Below are 20,508 nucleotides of genomic sequence, written 5' to 3'. Positions count from 1 at the left end.
CACTTTTTGGTCAATGTAGCACCCGCGATTCTCAACTCTATACATAGCCGCTACAAATAATGGTTGCTGCTGTCTTCCAGAAGTGCCCAGTCACAGACGATGGGGGTAAGGTCTTCCCAAATCCTGTTGGCATTCATGCAACGGTTGAAACCCTTTCCCTCTTCAGTCTCTTCCTTATAAAAGTTCCTAGTGCCCCCAGGGGTATGCACATGGTGGATGCCGCCACCAGCAGCCCAATCACCGCCAGGGCGTAGCCTGGGTAATCCTTCGTCACCAGTTGCCCCTGCAAGGGAGAGAAGCAGTATTGGATCTGTGGGATCTGTGGTTTTTAGTGTGCTGGAGTCAGGTCTGGGGCAGAGCTGTGCATACAGAATCACAGAATCATTCAGGTTGGAAAAGACCTTTGAGATCATCAAGTCCAACCGTTAACCCAGCACTGCCAAGCCCACCGCTAAACCATGTCCCTACGTGCTGCATCTGTGTGTTTTTCAAATGCCTCCAGGGATGGTGACTCAAACCCCTCCCTGGGCAGCCTGTTCCAGTGCTTGACTACCCTTCCGGTGAATAAATTTTTCCTAATCTCCAATCTAAACCTCCCCTGGTGCAACTTAAAGCCACTTCCTTTTGTCCTACTGCTTGTTATCTGGGAGAGGAGACAGACCCCACCTGCCTCCAGCCTCCTTCCAGGGAGCTGTAGAGAGCAACAAGGTCCCCCCTGAGCCCCCTCCAGGCTAAACCACCCCAGCTCCCTCAGCCGCTCCTCAGAAGACTTGTGCTCCAGACCCTTCACCAGCTTCACTGCCCATCTCTGGACACGCTCCGGCAGCCCTACATCCCTTTTGAAGTGAGGGGCCCAAACCTGAACACAGGATTGCAGGGGCGGCCTCACCCGTGCCCAGCACAGGAGGGCGGTCACTGCCTGAGTCCTGCTGGCCACACTTCAGATACAAGCCAGGATGCTGTTGGCCTTCTTGGCCACCTGGGCACACTGCTGGTTCGTGTTCAGGTGGCTGTTCCAGGTCCTTCCCCACCAGGCAGCTTTCCAGCCACTCTTCCCCCAGCCTGTAGCGCTGCCTGAGGCTGGTGTGACCCAAGTGCAGGACCCGGCACTGAGCCTTGTTGAACCTCCAGATCCCTCTGCACAGCCTCCTGCCCTCTGGCAGATCAACAGTCCCCGGCAACTTGGTGGCATCTGCAAATTACTGAGGGTGGGCTCGATCCCCTCTTCCCGATCATTGATAATGACATTAAACTACGTATCTAACCAGGACATCTGAGAAGCACTTGCAAGCTGTAGCAGCTCACGACTGTCAGTGCTTTTTTTTTTTTTTGTCCAACCATAAGAGCTTAAAACTGACATGAACAGAGCTGCTGACAAAAATACTGGGGAAAACTTCTGCAGGCTTTGGTAAAGAGCAGATTTAGGCTTGATTAATGTTTCTTAATGAAACGGCTTGGCCCTGACCTCTGTCAGGTCTCTGTTCCTCTCCAGAGCCCGCGGGCTCATGCTGACACCCAGTCAACATGCCAGGCCTGCCGTGGGTCCCAAATCAGCCACGACATGGAAACAATTGTGTAATTTGTTTCTGCGTGCTAGGAATGTTTCAACAAAAGGTTATGAAACCAGTGATGACTTACCCAATAGTAATTCCGCTGTGATAAATACACAGTTCAGCATCCGTACAAAAGTGTTTTGACAGTGAAGAAAAATGTATAGGGAAATTCTGAAAACTATTCCAGCAGCAGCTCAGTTCTGTGGAAGTAGCACTAATTCTGTTCAAAATGCTACAGTTTGAAAGTAGTTTTTCTGTTTAAAGTGTATTTTTTAAGATCAACAAAATTTTGGTATTTCAAGGGGTCGACTAAGAATTGTAGAGGGAAATTGGTCTGTTTTACAGAACCATTGCATCGTCACTAGGTCAAGTTTTCCCTGCTTTACCTCTCCACAAAATTAAGGGATGGCCCCAGCTCAAGCTGCAAGCTTACAGAAGACAGTTTTGTGGAACAGTGTAGTTGGGAAGGAAGGCTGTGTCCTTGCAGGAATTAAGGAAAGTTTTTTTTTAAAAAACACAACAAAACCAAACCTATTTTACCTGTGTGGCATCCCACGCTTGGTATTGCAGTGTTCCTGTGAGGATATAGTCGGTGAGGTAAAATATGAGTAGGCTTATAATTAGCAAAGGACTAGCAAAAGCCCACATAATTTTCCAGTACCAGTTTGGCTTGCGTCCAATCATGGTGTGAAGATCTTTCTCAAATCTGTATTTTAAAAAAAAAAAAAAAAAACCACCATTTTTGAGAATGGCTGTGTATGTTCAATTAATACCTTGATCTGAGTTACTTCAAAACCACCTACAGACTTAAATATGCAAGATGGGAAAGGGGAGTAGTTGACCAGAAGAGTAACAAGCAGAGGCGTATTGTCTGAAGAACTGGCTTAGCGGGATCATATAGTGAGGGTGAAATTGAATAAAAAAAGAGAGCAGGGCTTTGAAAAGGGTCCCAAACTGCAGAAGAGTAGCTAGGAATAGGTACAGCAGGAAAATTCCTGACTAAATAATGCCTGGAGCATAAGTTCGGACCGTTCCTGGTGTAAGCTAACAGAGAAGAGCATTGAAGCTTAAGAGAAAAGAGCTGTTCTCGCCACTGTTGGTTCAGCTGTCTTTGGGGAAGTACTAGTGCTGGGAGTACTAATGCTGGAATACCGAACTCGTGCAGGAAACCTGGATCTGACTGAAGGCTCTGAAATCCTCAGGGGCGTCATACCAACGTAGGTGCTGTACAGAAACTGTGCTAGCGGACTAACAAAGCAAATACTAAAGCCTTTTCCCTTAGACGCCCTGAGCAAACGGCTCTGCTGTTTAAAACCTCCCCTGATGCCGAATCTTGCTTTTACCCACAAGGGATGACTTGGGAGACCAGCAACGCCCGAGGTGACCATCTCTGAAAGCAGGCTTACCGGCACTGTCGTGCTCGTGCTGAATTACTGCGCAAGGAGGAGTTTTGGCAGAAGGTGCTCTTGAGACCAAAGACGGGAAGAGCAGGGAGCAGCACATACAGCTCTTCAGCTCTCCCCTGCCTGCAGAGAAGGTGTCAGCCCAGCCTGGTCCCCACGCAGCCCTGAGCCAGAGGCCCTGGAAGGGGCCCTGCAGGGCAGGGGAGATCCCCGTTGCCTTGCTGATACCATAGTGTATTTAGCCTGCGCGGTGGTGGTGTTATATATATATATATTATCATCTGGGCCAGCAGTCACTCCCCCAGCTATCCTGCCATGAAGAAAGAAGGGTTCAAGCTTTTACCTTCTTATCCCGTAGATGTAACACACAGCAATGGTTTCTACCAGCACAATGAGCAGCAGCGAGAGGGTGGCTGCATAGTCGTTGAATATGTCAAACCAGTAATTTCCAGCCTCCATGGTGAAGATCAGGCCAATCACACAGTTAATGAAACACACAACACCTGCATGGATAAAACAGGGACCCTGCCATTAGCCTGGAAATCTAATTGCGTTGGGAAATGTCATACTGCTTGTGACTGAAGAGCTGGTGGGCTTTCTACTGCTTTCTGTCAAGGAGCAGCTTTCTCCAAGGAGAAAGATAATTCTTTTCCCTTTGGAAAAGACCTATGTGTGTGTGTGTGTGTGTGTGTGACTACTCTGGTGTATCCTTAAACTGCTGCTCCTTAGACCTGCACAGTCAGTCCATCATCCCAGTAGGGTCAAGAGAACCCAGTGCCGTGAGTGCATGCCTCATCTGTGGTTACTGCTGGGCATCCAGCTAAAACAGGTTTTAAGTTGGGGTGACTGATTTCCATGCCTGGCCAAGCAGGGTATATCGCTTGTGTGGCTTTTTGAGGGAGGTGGTTTGCAGCTGGGACACTGGCTATGCGGCCGAAGAGGCACTCGGTGCAGGTATCTAAACATTTGTCTTGGCCATTTGAATGTCACCGGTCAGTAGACACCAGTCTGAAGGAGCTGGGGTGTGCTGGGAAGCCTGCAACACAGCACACGATTGCCCGAGTGCTTTGAGACCTCCTGAAGGAAGGTGCTGGGCAGGATTTCCGAAGGGCAGGCAAACCCTTCCTGCAGCGTATTTGCTGTTCCCCGCTCTCCCCTTTGACCTCTCGCTGCACAGCCTACGCTTCAGCCGGTGCTTACCCGAGATCACCTCCTTGGGGAAACGGGTGGCAATGACCTTGCTGTCCGTCAGCGGCGTGAGGATAGCGGCGGTGTTGCCCAGCATGCTGCCGATGCCCAGCATCAGCAGCATGAAGAAGTAGAGCACGGAGTACAGCTGGGGCACCTCCATGTTTTTGATCGCTTCAGAGTAGACTATAAATGCCAGTCCTGTCCCCTGGACGGCCTGCCGGCAAGAAGGGGGGAAGAAATGAGTTACAGGCAGCTCCTCGGCTCGATAAAGGACGTAAGAACAGGGACTTAAAAGACTGACCCTGTACCCGGACAAAATACACCTGTGGTGGTGGTTCTGCACAGCAGAGGCAGATGAGATCTTCACCAGCTTATTCAAACTGCACAGAAGCTGCTGCAGTGACGCTCGTAGCAAAATTATTTGCTCCAGACCTTTAAGATCTGCCCTGTCCTGCAGCTGGAGCCGGAGGTCTGGCTGCATCGCCACCCAGCTCAGTTGCTAATGACCCGAGCGAGCCCCTCGCTGGGCTGAGCCAGTGCCCCCCGCCCCATCCCCAAGTGTAGGAAGGAGCCCCACCGCAGCCCCCGGCCAGGCGGCTCCTGGGAGCGGGGACGTGCCTGCGTGGGGCTGCGGGGCTGCCTGGGCTCGGGAGGAAAGGGGAGAGTGAAGCCCAGGTGCCAGCACGAGGCGGGGACTCACCGTATCTAGTTCAGCTTCCAAGCTGCAGTTTTTAAGCTGTGGCAATAGCTGGGCGTATTCCTGGGGGTGGGTGGCCATGAGGTAGTCCTTCATCTCGCTGAGGTTGTCTGCTGTTAAAGAGCCTTCCTCCAGGTCAAAAGCGTTCAGCAGCAGCAGAATCACCCTGGGAAAGACGACGGGAATTTAATGGCTTTCAGGCCAAGGTACAGAATTGAGGCCAGTTTTGCACCTCATCCCCTTCTCCATTGGCCCCCACGCAGGGATGCTCTGCCAGCCCCAGGGCTCCGGTCTCCCCCAGTCAGAACCACAGCAATTCCAGCACCGTGTTGGGACGTGGGCAGAGGGAGCGGCCCCTGTGCCCACTCCGTCGCTCCCAGGCAGGCATTTTGGGTGCCAGCCAGTGCCAGCTGGCGTCTCTTCCCCTTTGCCCTCCAGTCTCACGTCCACAGCCCATCAATTTAACGAGCCTTTTGGCAACAAGCAGGGACTAGCAGCTTGGTTTCCTCTCTGATCAGCAGAGAGATTGAAGACTGTAAAAATGTGAGTAAAAGTGTAACCGCCATGGGCCCTGTGCCAGGGGCTGCATGTGAGCTTGCTGCCTCAGGGCACGATCCTGCAGGCTGCTGGGCACCTCCAGAGCATCGCTGCCAAGGAGGCTGAGCTCCTGGCACTGGGCTTAGCCTTAAACGAAGGGAGCTGAGCATTGCTGCGTTTTATTAACCAGCTTCCGCACACCCCCAGAAGCATGTGCCAGGACCAGGGCACAGGGGATAGTGCCACTGTGACTCGCCCAGACAAACTCATCCTCTCGACCTGGCCCGTGCCTGGAAGTGGCACCCAGGTGTCAAAAGGAAAGCCAGCCCTGACCTTTCGTCTCAGACTTCATCACTTTAAATAGTGCCATTAGCTTTATTAGAGCAGTATTAGATCTGTTTTTGGGGCAGTGCTGGCAGTGCTGCATGCTGTAATTTATTTACTTCCCCTCTTACCTCGCCCAGAATGGCTTGGAATGGAAAACAAGTGAAATACCAGGCTCTTACTTGTTTATACAGCTCTCGTAGTTAAACGTCGCCTTGAAGCCATAGATGGAGAAAGTCACAATGCTGGCAAATATGGACGTGGTACTGTTGATCAGCGAGACGATGACGGCGTGCCTCTCGCAGTTGTTGCTGGGCTCGTTGTAGCTGGCAAACGCAATGAGGCTGCCAAAACCCAGGCCCAGTGAGAAGAAGATCTGCGTGGCAGCACTGATCCACGCCTTGGGGTTCGACAGTTGCTCCAGCTGCAAAACCAGACAGAGAGCAGGAGCATGAAGCTGCGCAAGGATGCCGGGCACTGCCCCTTCCACCCTGCGGGGATGGGCCCCTTCCTGCACCTGTTTGAGCTCGGGCGTGGTTTTGGGGAGGATTACTGCTCAGTCTGAAAGTATTACTGAAAGTAATATGCTACAGGTTGTGTGAATGGGCAGGGCTTTTTCTGCAGGAGAAAGCAAGCAGCTTAAGGGCACCGTGGCAGAGCATGCTCCAGCCACTCCCAGGCAGTGTTTCCAGCTGCCTGACCTAAGCTACTGCTGCAAAAATTCAATATAAGGAAAAGGAGTATCATATCTTTTAAAAACCTACACATTTGGTAACTAATAACATTTAATGAAAAAAATTGGTATGGCTTTTCTGTACCTTTGGTGTGAACATGTAGATGAGCCCGTTCACAGCTCCGTGAAGCGTTAATCCTCTGATGAGGTATATGATGAGAACACAGTACGGCAAAGAGGCTGTTACGTAGACGACCTGGGGAAAGAAGGGGAAATGCCTTGGTCTAAAGAATACATAAAACAGCTAATCTGCTGTGGGCGGTCTCACTTACTTTGCATAAATCATTTCCATTATTGTGTTTGTTACCTTGTATTCATCTTTGAAAAAATACTTTTAGATACATCTAACTTTAGATCTACGTTTATGGGAGTCAAGTTTTTATTAGTAATAACGACCTGTGCTACTGTTCCCAAAGTCTTCTCTTTGACTGGAGAAATAAGAAAATCTAAAATATTTGCAGCATTTACAAACTGGGTTCCGCAGTATTTACTGGAGTAACGCCAGTTTGCAACTATCTATCCATCTTTCAAGAACTCACTAGACAAAGGTCATCCATCATCTGCTTTAGAAGGAGGGCGAGCAGACCTCATAAAAGGTCAACTCAAACTTGAATGAAACCATTTTAATTCAGATGTGAAAAAGACTTTAACTTAATGTAACTCAGATGAGGGGGAATGAAATCTTTCAGTTGTCTTCCATGAGCTTTTGATCAAACCCCTGAATTTGTATCTAAAATGTTCGATCTCTGCATTGGAAAAAGACACTTGTGAGGAAAAAAAATAAAAGGGAGAATGCACTCACCTTCTCTTTGCTGGGATGTACCCCAGTGGCTCACGCCGAAACTTACATAAAAACTGACTCATAAAAACCCACTTTCCTAAGCTCTCAGGAAGAAAATTGGCTGAGTAATTACCAATATTCCTCCAATATGCACTTGCCTGTGGTGGCAGCTGGCATCTGCCTTTTCCCATCACACACCCGGAGATGCTGCAGCTTCACCTGCCACTGCAGGACAGCCCTGCACCCACTGCCCAAATCCACTGCTGTTCCTGCACAAGGGGTGCAGGGGAAACCCCCCATGCCCCACCTCCCCGTGATGAAACGCTGCCTATATGATGCTGTTTCAATGCTCCTTGGCTGTTTATTAAATACATTATTCATATTAATTATTTTACAAGCTATCATTTATATTATTATATAAATAATATTACTATATTTTTTCTGTTATTATTCATATTAATATAAATAGCCTTTTTGCCCCCAAAGCCAGCTACAGCAAGTTTAAGGGGTTATTCCTAGTTTACAGTCTCTTGGCTTTCTGCATTCAGCTAAGACGATTTGGGGATTACAACCCTCAGCATGCTTCTTAGTGCAGGCTCAGCTAGGGCTTTCCCCCCCCACTTCCTCACACCTTCTGCTGTGAATAAAAAGTGAGCAACACTGCCTGGTAGATGTCTTTTTTTCTTTACTTCCAAAGGCCAAAGAATCCTGCCGCAGCTTTGCCGTGGCAGATGGCTTTCCGCAGGGCCAGCAGCTTGGTGGCTGGTCTTGCAGCAGAGGTGGCTGCATTTAAAGGATTCTTCTGGATTATTTTTTTAATATCACTCAGTGTTTTGGTTGTGCCTTCTTCAGTTACAACTTAACAGGGTGGCAGAGGCAGCAGGGCTGGCTGCTCGGGGGAAGATGCCATAACCTGAAGTTACAGCAGCCATGGCTGCTGCCTTTCAGCACACATTCATCTTCTCCATGTCCTGCCTGGGCTTGGTGGGGCTGCGCCCGCCTCTCACCTTGCCGGTGGACTCGGTGCCACGGAGAATGCAGAGGTAGACCACCAGCCAGGCCAGCGTCAGGCAGAGCGCCTGCTCCCACTGCATGCTCCCGCTGGCCTCCAGCGATGGAGAGATGTTCAGGGTCTGCCGGTACCAGAAGTACTGGGTGGACGACGTCTTCTCACACTCTTCCTCGTAGCCAGTGCGATTGCTGTTCAGGGGGCAAGTGGCCCATGGCAGGGGGTCCTGGGAGGGAGGGGAGCGGGGAGAGAAGCCGTCAACATGGTGGGGAGAGCTGGGGTGCCAGCAGAGGGTGGGGGGGCTGCAGGTGAGGGTGGCTTTCTGCCCACGGCTTGCTTGTCCCTGCATCATGCTGCCTGGGGTTGAGGATGACCCTCTCCCTGGGGATGTTATCTACGGACCCTCCCTCCCTAAGGACTGCTGTTTTCTGATCATCTACCCACGGAACGACCCTCTCCCCAAGGACAGACCCACTCTGACCCTTTTCCCTGGGGGTGACCAGACTGACTTTCTCCTGGAGGACCGAGCCTCTCTGACCCTCTCTGATCCTCATCCCCAGGGCCAACCCTCTCCCCCACCTTCAGACAGACCCATCCCAGGGTGCAGGACACCATGGCCACCACCAAGGCACATGCAAGCATGGCATCACAGGGCCGGCCTTGGCCAGCATTTCATGATGAGAAGAAGATACCACAATGCCCCTGGGGACCCCCTGGAGGGGGACACCACTGCCTCATTTTTTCCCCACCACAAAAGTCCTGGAAGGGTTTCTGGAGCTTTTGGGCTCCCCCACTCCCAACTGATGATTGTGCCATTCAACACCCAGCATTGATGCAAAGCCACAATGAACGTCCGTGGCCACAGCAGGGTCAAGCTGTACCACTGGTGCCCACGCACCTGGAAAGAGTGGAAGAGGTACCAGAAGGCCCAGGCGTTTATCACATTGTAGTACATAGAGAGGAAGAAGGAGACGACAACGCTGGCAACACCTGCGGGCATGGAGAGAGGCACTCGGTCAGCAATGAAAACCCAAAACGCCACTGGCCCCATAATACCCAGAAGGGCACCACAGCTGGCACGCGGAGGGGCTTTGCCCCCGCACAGTCCTGCACACAGGGCATGCCCCTGCTGCTGCAGCTGCTCCTCCTCTCATCAGGGCGATCTTCCACTGGATTTTATACATTAGCCACTGGGGAGTGAATATTCAATGTATTGTTAAAAATAGAATAGAATAGAATAAAAATAGAATAGAAAAAGCAAATTAATGATAGTTTGGGTTATCAGGGTAATTTAATGACGTAATAATGGAGATAAGAGGGGGCATTAGTAAATAGTAGGCAGTGATGGTAAGAAATTAGGGCACTGTTTTATCACTCCATGTTGAGTGGGATCATGGGAAGATGCTCTTGGGGTCAAAACCCACTGCAGGCAGCCCCAGGGAATGGATTCAGCACTCGCCTTCACACTGTAATTTTGGCAGGGACTCACACCTCCAGGGCTAGGGACCCAGCACATTGAGCTGGGGTCTGGCCCCAGTGCCCCACAGGGGACGGGGTAAATACATGCAGTGTGGCGTCTGGATCACCGCTTTGCTCAGCCTGGTGAGACCCAGTAAAACCCCAGCTCCCACCTGGTTTCTCCTCTGAAAGTCAAAAGTTCTCCATTCAAAAGTCACCCGTTTTCCCCAGGTGTTTAAAATTGAAGATGAAAATTGGGAACATACCGACACCACAGAGGTAGGGGCTTATTATTTTCCAGGCACCGATGCTGCCCCGGCGCATGCGCTGCCCCACGGCCAACTCCAAGTAGAGCAGCGGCATCCCCTCAGCGATCAGCATGATAAAATATGGGATCAAAAAGCCACCTGCAAGAAAAAACCAACAGATAGCCTTCAGCAGATGGGCAGCATACTAAACACCACATTGCCCTATTTGTGGTCAAATCACCCTGTTAGTGTCCCAGGAGCTGGCTAAGGCTAGGTCCTGTCTGGCCACCTCGTGTATCAAGGGCATGACACAACCCTGAGGGCATCTCACAGGGTTTCAGGTGGTGCCCCAGGTGCTGGTGGGCGCTGAGCACCTGGGTGCAGGGAATTTTCCACCAGCACTTGGCAGAGCTGGGATTTCCGCTGTTAAACTGTGCCAGTGGCCTGGCTGGTGCAGCAGGGCTGCCCAGGTGCTTCGCAGGCGGTTTGAGCAATGTTCGGGCCGGGGCTGTTAAAGGGTAACTAACCGCCAGTCAAACCTTGCGGGAGATAATGAGAGAAGGAGGACGAGGGAAAGATTTACTTTGTGCGTGGTGTTCTGCAGCAGAGCCAAAGCGCTCAATGAAAAAGTAACAGCAACGTCTGTGTTGAATAGGGTTTTGAGTGACTTGTTGAAGTCTGGCCGGGCTTAAAAAAACCCCCCAAACAACCCCAAAATATCCCCCAAATCCCTATGCTGCGCACACAAGAACCAGAAAAAGGGTGAAGGCTTTTCCCCCAGGGTCCCACCTGTGGCAGCAGACCCTAAGGCCGAGGCACACAGCTTCCTCCCACCCCTCTCTGCTCATCCCTCTCCCCCCACACAGAGAGCCAAAGGGATGCTCCTGCAGAAAAGCAGCAGCAGGACTGGGCAGGACGGTGGTGGTGGAGGGGAAAGGACCTTCCTACCCAGCAACAAGGATGCGCTTCTGCTTAAATTTCTGCTGGAAAAAAAAAAAAATAAATCCTTGTCCTCGACTTGGAGCTCACTTCAGAAAGAGCTGCTGACTGAGTCAAAACCTGGATTTTTGTGAAGGCTTTCCTGTTTCTCTTTTTACAGCAAGCCAAAAATATTTACGTAAATATCTCTTATTTAGGATTTAATCTGCAGCATTAACATTCCTTGCAATGGGCTCTGTGCAGCACCACGGAGGAATGAACTCTGGGCAGCGACTGAAGCAAAGAACTGGAAATAAACACTGAATAATAATCCGGTTTATTCTGGGAATTAATTTCCCACCTCCTGGCTCCCTTGTTATTAACAACCCCTTTGTTAGTCTGTTAGATAACTTCCTATGCCGCAAGGGAGCCGTCGGAGGTTTAAGAGCTCTCCCAGCCACCCTGCCCCGGTGGGGTGAGAGCTGCCCGGGGGAATTTTGCCCTGTACCAGAGGGGGCAGAAAATCAGTGTCAGGCCCTTTGCAAAGACTCTTCCATCCTCCCAGCAGCGTTACCACGTGCTTGGCATCGGCTTTGCCACCTTGCAAGGAGGAGGAGTGCTTTCAGGCTTGTTCTTCGCCCCGATGTCCTCCCACAGCTGGGAGTGCTGGGGCTGAGCCCCCTTGCCCCTTGCTCTGCACCCTGTTTGCATGCAGATCTTGCTCCCGATGCTACTTTTCCTAAACCAAAGCACCTCATGTAAGTGCCTCAGGGCAGCCGTATGAACCATCTCCTTATACACGGTGAACCAGCACAGCTCCACCGACCTCCCCGCTCACTTACACCTGGCGCTGCTCCCTACGGTGCCAACTGCCTGCAAAAACCAGCTCCCAGGACAGACCCCCAGAGCTGGCACAACACACAGAGTGTGCGCTGGGTCTGGTTGAGGCGCTGGGCCTGGCCAGCGGCACCCTTGCCTCTGCTCAGCATCCCACCGGGTGCCCAGGGGCTTCCTCGCTCAGGGCTCAGCGCTGCTGAACACCGGCCCTGCTGTAAACCCATCCCGGTGTCATCCCAGCCTGGCCCAGCCTGCTTACGGACAAGACTAACTGCACCTGCGAGGTCTGAACCCCCCGTGCTCTGCTCAGGTCAAGCTCTCTGGAAGAGAGCGAGGAGAAGGAGGCGATCTGCTGACGGATGGAAAGACAGGAGGTCACAAAGTCTGCAAACACCCTGTTTATGAGTGTCATCAGCGATAAGGGCTCTATTGCTGTGTTGGGCAGGACAGGGACTGGCTCTGTGTCTCTCTAGAAGGAAGATGCCAAACAAGCAGTTGCTGCATCCTCCCTAAGCCTGGTGCCTGGCATTATCCAGCTTTTAAGTTCCTGAAATTATGTTTTGTCTGCGTGGGTTTTGCAGACCCCTTAAAAGCAACCAAATCCTTTTTAAGAGGACAGTAAAAAACAATTAAGAAAAGAAAAGCCTGCTGTCAAGAGTGTTAGCTTCACAGCAGAGAGAGCTACCTCTCCCCTGCGGAATTTACCCAGGGAGGATAAAAATAGTGCATGTATAAAAACATGCTTTTTAGAAAATACTTGGGTTTATTTAATCTTTTTGTCAGGTTAATCAAGCATTCCAGTTTTGGTTAAATTTCAGAGAATTTTCACCACCTACGTACACTACTGATGACTGATAAGAAGAGCCTAAACCACACAAAGCCCCTCACTGTCTGAGTTTTGCTGTCCTTCAGGATGTCTGCCAAAATACGCTGCTAGTGAACTAATCACAGGCAGTCTAATTGTGTACAGGTATATTTGCATTTCAAGCTTTGTGCTAAACTTCAGTGTCAGACATGAAGTCTTTACCCTCAAAAGCATCCCTGTAGAGGAATACACCCAGAACTGCATCACGTCTGTCATATCTGCTATCTGAACTGTCTGAGAAAGCTTCAGCCACTGCAGCATCTAGCTTCTACTGTAACTTCACCCACTGTATTATCTGGATTTTTCTGACCTGATCCCACAGAGCAGCTGTGATGCAGTCCCTGTGCTGAGCTGGCTTTTCAAAAACCAGCATGAACAAACTTCTACCATCACATGTGCATTTAGAAGTAAGCTACAAGCCAACAAAACAAGCACAAAACCAGCAAAAAAGCACTTAAACATCTCAGTGTGCTTCATCCTAAAAGGAGGAAAAGGCGAAAACAGACCAGAAGCAAATGAGGCAGATGCTCACGCCGCCGCTTAATGTGTGACTGAGATGGGTCCAACACTATGACAACAGATGCAGTAGGAGAAGCAGTATAAAACTGGGATGTCTTAAGAGACGGTCTTTATAAGGATTCTTCAAAATGTGGTCATTAAGCAGTGGTAGCTGTATACTAGAGGAGATTATTAGTGTTGGCTTTTAATTAATCTAATTAACTGACATTTGATTTCTGAGGAAGAACTTCTGTGGCTGGTATATGATATAGACATCATCTTTACTCAGTTTGTCCTAGGAGAAGGAAAACTTTCAAAGACTTTATTTTTTTTGGAGCCCCAAAAAATTTATTCTCCATTTTCAAAGCTTCTGGGGAGGCTTTAGCGGCAGAACTCCTGTTGATTAAGGAGTTTCAGCCAGCTTTGAGGCAGACTTGCAGCCAAGTTATCACCTCCTAAAGTAAGGCTTTGTACAAAAGACAATACATTAATGACAGAAGTTTGAAATGATACTGCTGATCCTTAAATTAAATCAGCATAAGCATCTCCCCTTCTCCTTAAGTTCCAAGTCCCCATATGTGAACCCACCAGAAAGCAAACTAGTTTCTGATGCCTCCAGAGTGGTTCAACAGGACAAGAAAGCAACAAATAGTACGTGGACCTACATCTCTCACGATCTCCATCCTTTCAGAAAACAGGGCCTTCCCACTATTTCTTTGCACTTCTAGGAAACAAGGCCACCATATCGGGGCAGCTGTCAGGTAAAAAAGCTTTATGCTAAAGAATACGTAAAATAAAGCGGCAATAGAAGATATTGCACACCAACAAAAACCCTGACCTCCTGCTCTGCCCTGGACCCCGCTGGGTGGACAGGGCATTAGCACGGACAACATAATCTAAAGCTTGCCACACTCCTCCTCGAGGGAAGCAAGGAATATAAAACCACACTTACCTCCTCCATACATCTGACATAAGTATGGAAACCTCCACACATTTCCCAGCCCCACGGCATAGGAAATGCAGGCGAAAACAAACTGCAGGGGATTGTCCCATAGTGGCCGGGATTTCTCCATTGCCTTCTTGGAGGCAGAGGTTTCAGCAGAGCCCTGCTGCCTTCACTCCTTCCAGGTACTCTGCCAGCCTTGCCTCAGACTCCACGCCAGCCCAGCTTGGAGGGGAGGGAAAGGCAGAGGAGCTATGCTTGCCAATTCCTATCAAGCTTTTTAATTACTAATCTTATTAACAGGCACATACTAAAGTAGGAATGCTGGTAAATAGATTATAGACACACACAGAACTATAAAATTGGTACTTTGGGTGAATAGCTGCTTGGGTTTTGACTGGCATTTCTGGGAAGGATGTGAGCCCAGGGATTTTTGTCAGCTCACATGCCAACTTGACACTTGGGAGGAAATAACACTGGGGCTACAGTTTGGTTTTGGAATCAGCACACTCTTTCCCCAAAGGGCTCTCTTCCCCAGGAGTGGCATTCATGTGCATGAGGCGCCAGCTTGGATCTGGTAGCACAGGGAAGGGGTTCCCACACCATCAGGACTGGGCTTAGTGGTTGTCAGAGCTTCCTTTTATTTCCGATATCCTTTGCCCTAAACAGGTCCTTGGGCATCCCGTCACTTGTGCCCTAGTGCTCACCCCAACCAGCCCAGCCCCAGAAGTGGCCCTGAAAGAGTCCCTATCAGCCATACAGGTCCGCAGCCTGCCGCAGCCCTGAGTACGATACTCCAGTTTGACCCTCTGGGAATACCACGCTCCCTCTACATACTCTGTACGTGTGAGAGCATGAAATAGCCCAGTTTCTTTTCACTTGCCTTCAGGCTCAAACCCCACCGCTGCGCATGAGCTTGTCTGAGGGGCTGCTTTTAAAATACTTTTAACCGGCAGGGACCAAATATATACGGATGCCACTGGGAAAAGGTGTCCATGGCCCATTGCGGAGGCAGAAGGACCTAGGAGGCCTTTGGGTCACCTGAATGCACACTCAGAAGCCAGGTCTGAACATGAACCCCGTGCGTTTGGGTCCCTGCCAAGGTACACTTTGAGCTCAACCACTTCAGACAGAGGTCTCCCAGCAAAGGAGGCTGCTGGCAGCGTCTGCAGCAATCAAAAAGGGCTGAACAACTCTAAGTACTCAGCTTCCTTCCTCTTCTAAATGTGTTTTTTTTGGATCAGGACTGCGCACCTTTCAGGTCCATTTTACAAATAAGACTCACTCAGCTGCGGCCAGTCTTACTCCTCCAGCACCAGGAACTTGCTCCCTGCCAGCACTGCGTGTGCTGCTCCAGCATCCCATCAGGTGCTGGCAGCGCCGAGACATCCAGCTGTGGGTCCAGGTGAGAACCCCTACCATGGGGCCTCTGGACACAAGCCCGAACTGCAAAGTGTGTCACGCAGTGCTGTTGAGAATGGCGGAACTACTCTGGTGGACTTGCTGACCAGCCATCTGTAGTAGAAAAGTCACAAAGTGGGACGCCACTTCTTTGCTTGCTAGAAGAGGTGACTGCAAGAGCTTTATGCATCTCCTGTAAATGAATCCGTTCTTCACAGTGTGTTTTAACACTGCTAGAAACCAAAGTTGTCATTGGAAAACATCAGGGTTTGCCAAACCCTACCAGAGTACAGCTTTGAGGGAGCTCATGGCTCTTCTGCAACATCCTTGCAGTTCTTGTCTTGCCCGCAGAATTGCAACATGCCACCCTAGCCCTGGAAATACATCTCATGGATCACCCTGAATTCTGCTGGAAGGAAAAATCCAAGGTAGTTTTAGATCTATTAAACTGAAGGACACTGAGAAGCTACAGATATGTCAGCGGTCCCACATCATGAAAACTTTTCAAATTGTTAAAAAGTGAAATGTCTGTCACTACCAGTGGGATTTATTACAAATGATGCTTATAAATAACTTACAGCATTTAATAACTTGCAGACAGGGCAGCCTTAAAAAATAGCACATCACTGGCACTTGGGATGCTTCTGTGTGAATAGATTACTGCTACTGATGAGCGTAATCAAGTTAAACATTTCCTTGGCTCTGTACCTCCTTCCCATTACATTTCAAACTAGTTTACTAATGGACCAGGGACACTGTGCAGGCAGAGGGATGTGGCGTCCTTAGCTCAGGTCAGGCCAGATCAGGTGCAGATGCAATGAAACGAATCCTTGCTTCTCTCACAAACATCAGCCTCATAAGCCACTCCGACCACAAACTACTATGGGGTTTTTTTTACAGGCAGTCATGCATATAGGCACCCAGCAAAGTGCCCATCATCCAGTGGCTCCTTGAGATGGATATTGAGGCTTTCAATACATTTAAAGGTATTTAAACAGATAACATTCAGGAATTCTTGATGTGGGACTTCTCATACACACCTCAGATAATCAATATGCTATTTCTGATGCTCATCAAGATTTTATCTCCTTTGAACTTCCTTCATTTGGGTTGGGGGACAACTTGGGCTCTATCTTCAGGGACAAAGACAAGCCTGTGATAGACATTTTGATCATTTCACTGCTCATGTTCAAGGAGAATTAGAAAGAATTTTTTCCCCCTAGTACCTACCAAATTTGAGAGTGTGGGGTTTGGGGGGGTGGTTGAGAAGGATGGGGGTTCATCTCCACAGCGGGCCAGGGACTGATGGGACAGCATGAGAACGGCCCTATATAAACAGTCAGAAGCTGGTAAATAAAGCAGAGAACTCCATTTCTCACTGTACCAAAACTGGAAGTACTTAGGTGAAGGTACCAGCTAAAAATCCTGGGCTTGCATCTCTTGATGCCCGTACAGTAAGAAGCCAAGCGCCTTTTCCAGCTACTTAAAATACAGACAAAAGGAGCCCTAGCAACAGGTTGGTAACCATGATTTGAGGGTGTGAGAGAAGCTTAACACTTCTATTGGCAAAAGAGACTGAAAAAAGGAAGGGAGGAATAATAAGCAGTGGTGGAAGAAGTCTGGTATTGACAACTCCTAGGTTACCAGGTAGCCTGGACTTCATTATGGTACATCCAACATGTAGGACCTGTAACCCCTAGATTTAAAAATAAACCCTCTGCACTTTCCTTGATGAACCAGACACATGGGAGGGGGACAAAGTGTCAGCAGTGGCTAGCTTTGGTGTTTAGTACCTCTTATTCCTGGAGGCACTGACTTCCAAATGGAAACATGCTGGCTGTTAGTGTATTAGATGAGTATCAAAGGGGAATGACAGAAGAGACTAAAAAGCTTCTGCAAGCGTTTAGTGATCCTATCAAGAGAGGCAGATATATAGTCAAGAGAGTAACAGCTCCCACATATGGTCTTCCTGTTTGGATTCACTGTTTACAGTTGCTAATCTAAGCTCCGTGTTCCCTTACTTTAGGGGAAAGAAAGAATCCAGCTGGATTTCCAGATCTTTGACAACACACAGACCATGACAACTGTTGGGTGATTGCTTTATGCATAACTGGAGGTTACAGTTACTCCTCTAAGCACTTATTAGACTGCAATTATTCCTTCTAGCTCATCACTACCACCTGCTGCTTAGTTCCAAACTGCAGATGATGCCCTTAAGCTCTGTACCCTGAAGTCATGTCCAGCCTCTTAATCATCCTTAAAACTGTTTTGCATTACTTCAGCCTCCCAAGAAAAGCATGCCTGAGAAAAGTCATTCTTTTTATTTTCCTTGCTTTTCTTTAGCACCTCAGCTCTATGTATCTTCTGACTACGTGGGTTTTTTAGGATACTCCCTCCGTGAAGGTGCACTCAACACAGTTCCGATTCACCCAATTGCGCCCAGACCTCAGAACCGGCCTGTGTAAAACAAGAGAGCCACAAACTGACATCTCACTAAAATAAAAAAAAGATACCTGGCCTATCCCGTCAGTTGTTCTGCTTGTCATCTGCCAGTTTGTGCATTCTCTGTCAAACCTTGCCTGCAGTTTGGGGAGATCTCCGGGCAGCTCTCTTGTTCACCAGCAGCTGTCAGTCACGGGCAGCCCTGTCAGAGTCCTGCACCCACCACTCAGCATGACCATTACTTTCTATGGACACTCCAAGACACTACATTAATAGGATCCTAAAAGAAAAACAATAATTAAAAGTCTCTAGATATTAAGACTGTTGAAACAGAATGACATGTATCTACCCACCTTTATTTGGAGAAGAGTCAACTCCAAATAGGCTGCCTAATGTTTCAGCATATGTCTGAGAGGAGACTGTGATAAGAAGGGCAGATCTAGGTGCCTTCAGGGAGTCTGCAGGCAGCCAGAGCAGGGCAGGAATCCTGGGCCAATACTTTCACTGGGACGTTGTCAAAATTAACAGCCTTAGGGTAACTCCCGTGGGAACATTCTCTGCTCAAAGCCAGTTGAGAAACATTTACAGTAATAATTACAATAACAATTCTTACCTGCTCACATACAAACTTACCTTCAAATTACATTCAATTGTTTTTAATGTTTTAAAAGGCACATCCTCCCTAGAACAGACCAGACCAAACATTTCAAGCTTGATCCATTCAGCCACTTGACACCCCAAGATGATTCACATTTGTTTCTGGAGGCAGCAAGACTCATTTCACTGTGGTCTGACAGCATTTGGTATCACACAGAAGCCAAGAGCCATCCTTGAAAATGCCAGAAAAGGGGAATCGAACTGAGGAATTTTAATGACATTTTGGCTGCATTGAAATCTAAGTGCCTGGCAGATGACTGTGGGTTTCCCATGGGAAATGTCCAAATTGCAGCTGTCCTCACATCAGTCTATCAAATAAAGACAAGCACTTGCAGTTTAAGTTTCAACATAAATTAGTATTCATCTGAGGACATTTTAAAAAACGGCTATTATTCACAAGAGAAAAACAGATTAAGGAGTACTTTATTAACAGTTAAAGAACATCGGGTAATATACTGTCTCATTAAGATGGTAGCACACAGCACTCCTGGCTCATTTATTAACGACCAACTGCTGAACTCAAGTCACGGTTAGAGCATAGGGTTGTTTGTTAGCTGTCAGAGTTAATACTAGTGAAGCTGAGCTGCCTAGATTTCATTCCCACAGAAAATATTCTTCAGTCTGCAAGCAAAATAAAAACCCACCCAGCCTGAAAAAGATTTGATTCCTGCAGATCAGCCAGTTATAGAGAAATTTTCTTTTTAAATGTTCCCTTCAGGCATAACTAGGGAATTAACAGCTGAAGTAGAAGAAATGGATGATGTCTATTCAAGCAGTATAATGAACTTCCAAAGAACAAAGGCTGGTAAAAGCAGTATTAGAATTTGCGTCTCAGGGAAAGAAGTGAGGTTTTAGAAACATCAGACACTGTCAGGAGATGTTCAGATGTCATCTTCATCTTCAAAATGTCGTACCTATCTCAACAAAAGGAGAATCGCTATTGTATAATGTTCCAGGTCTTCTTTGACAGGTACATCACCTTTGACAGATGACGTATTTTTCATGAGGAGCTCCAAACTAGACCTTTACTTTGCCATTTTGCAACACAAACCAATGAGAGCATCTCACTGATCTCACACTCACAAAACTGGCAATCTGCGAGACAGGCAATCAAAGTTGGTTTCAGTTTTGCACTGCACAGTTCTCTACAAGATTTGCCTTACTCATTTGAGGAGATAACAAGGTCTGTAACCATGCTTGCCTACAGCCAACTTAAATTTTATTGAGACCTGTCCATACACTGAAGTTGATAGCGTGCTTTCTTGTTAAGATGGTTTCTAAGCAGATAATGAAGGTCTATCACAGAGTCAATATTCTAGCTAAGTCAACAGCCAAAGATTTATCAGAAAAGAGAAGACCAGCAGAAGTCATGAGATTCTTTGCCTTTCTTCACCCTTTGCCTGCCATTTTAGAAACAGTAACCGATCTCAACAAAATTAGTTTTATTATGAAGAAAAACACAATATTCGTGCAGATAAGTACTTCTGTTGGTGTCAACATAATTGCTCTGAGCAAACACAGGCCAGAAAGCTCTTTAGTACATCCCTATTAAGAATGTAACATTTTAGTGACTGTACACAAGGGGCAAAATACTACCTTTCATGAATTTAAACTGACGCTGCATGAGGAGTACGTCACCCCATAAAGCCCAACTATTGCGCTACATCAATAATATCATGCTACAGACACAGGACTTTATCCCAAACCAATCTTGCTTAACCAGTGGGAAGAAAAGGACAAGAGAACTCACAGGCTGCAAGCGTATGGCAGATTTGACTGGGGCATCACTGCTTGAGCAACTTTAACAGCTTTGCCCATATGAGAAAGAAAGGGGAAGAAAGATCCATTTCAGTTCAAGCAGCTCCTGAGACAAGCACTGTTAAATGCCAGTTTCTGTAACACACACACCCCCCCCAGCCTTTCCCCCAGCCCTGCTACTAGTACGCTTTTTTACAGCTGTTTGACGTGGTATGGCTTTGAGCATGAATCTGTAATTTACACGTTCACATTTCT

General features: G+C 48.3%; 1 protein-coding gene across 2 annotated transcripts; it reads right to left on the bottom strand.

Annotated features, from left to right (window-relative positions):
- Positions 1 to 25: 25 nt before the first annotated feature.
- SLC6A20 (solute carrier family 6 member 20) lies at positions 26 to 20,497 on the bottom strand. 2 transcript variants are annotated; one of them, XM_037382493.1, is made up of 12 exons: positions 18,192 to 20,497; positions 17,910 to 18,118; positions 9,953 to 10,093; positions 9,127 to 9,218; positions 8,227 to 8,454; positions 6,524 to 6,634; positions 5,888 to 6,129; positions 4,848 to 5,010; positions 4,157 to 4,361; positions 3,300 to 3,459; positions 2,094 to 2,259; positions 26 to 283 (listed from the first exon to the last, which is right to left on the bottom strand). In XM_037382493.1, exons 3-12 carry the CDS (start codon positions 10,065 to 10,067, stop codon positions 134 to 136), a joined length of 1,632 nt encoding a protein of 543 aa, XP_037238390.1. In that variant the 5' UTR covers positions 10,068 to 10,093; positions 17,910 to 18,118; positions 18,192 to 20,497; the 3' UTR covers positions 26 to 133. The 2 variants fall into 2 exon arrangements, with proteins under 2 accessions (XP_037238390.1, XP_037238389.1); XM_037382492.1 differs by lacking the exons at positions 17,910 to 18,118; positions 18,192 to 20,497 and adding an exon at positions 14,005 to 14,168.
- Between the last annotated feature and the right edge of the window lie 11 nt (positions 20,498 to 20,508).

The sequence above is a fragment of the Falco rusticolus genome, chromosome 4 (assembly GCF_015220075.1).
Source record: "Falco rusticolus isolate bFalRus1 chromosome 4, bFalRus1.pri, whole genome shotgun sequence".
Taxonomy (NCBI): Eukaryota; Metazoa; Chordata; class Aves; order Falconiformes; family Falconidae; genus Falco; species Falco rusticolus.
This window is presented reverse-complemented; position numbering and strand designations above follow the sequence as displayed.

Bases quoted from the DNA above. Each gene is read 5' to 3' on its own strand.
- SLC6A20 (XM_037382492.1), bottom strand. From the start codon at position 14,125: ATGGAGAAATCCCGGCCACTATGGGACAATCCCCTGCAGTTTGTTTTC. The intron at 5,011-5,887 runs GTAAGAGCCTGG...CGTCTTTCCCAG, and splicing joins TACGAGAGCTGTATAAACAA to GGTGATTCTGCTGCTGCTGA. The intron at 284-2,093 runs GTAAAATAGGTT...TCTCCCTTGCAG, and splicing joins AAGCGTGGGATGCCACACAG to GGGCAACTGGTGACGAAGGA.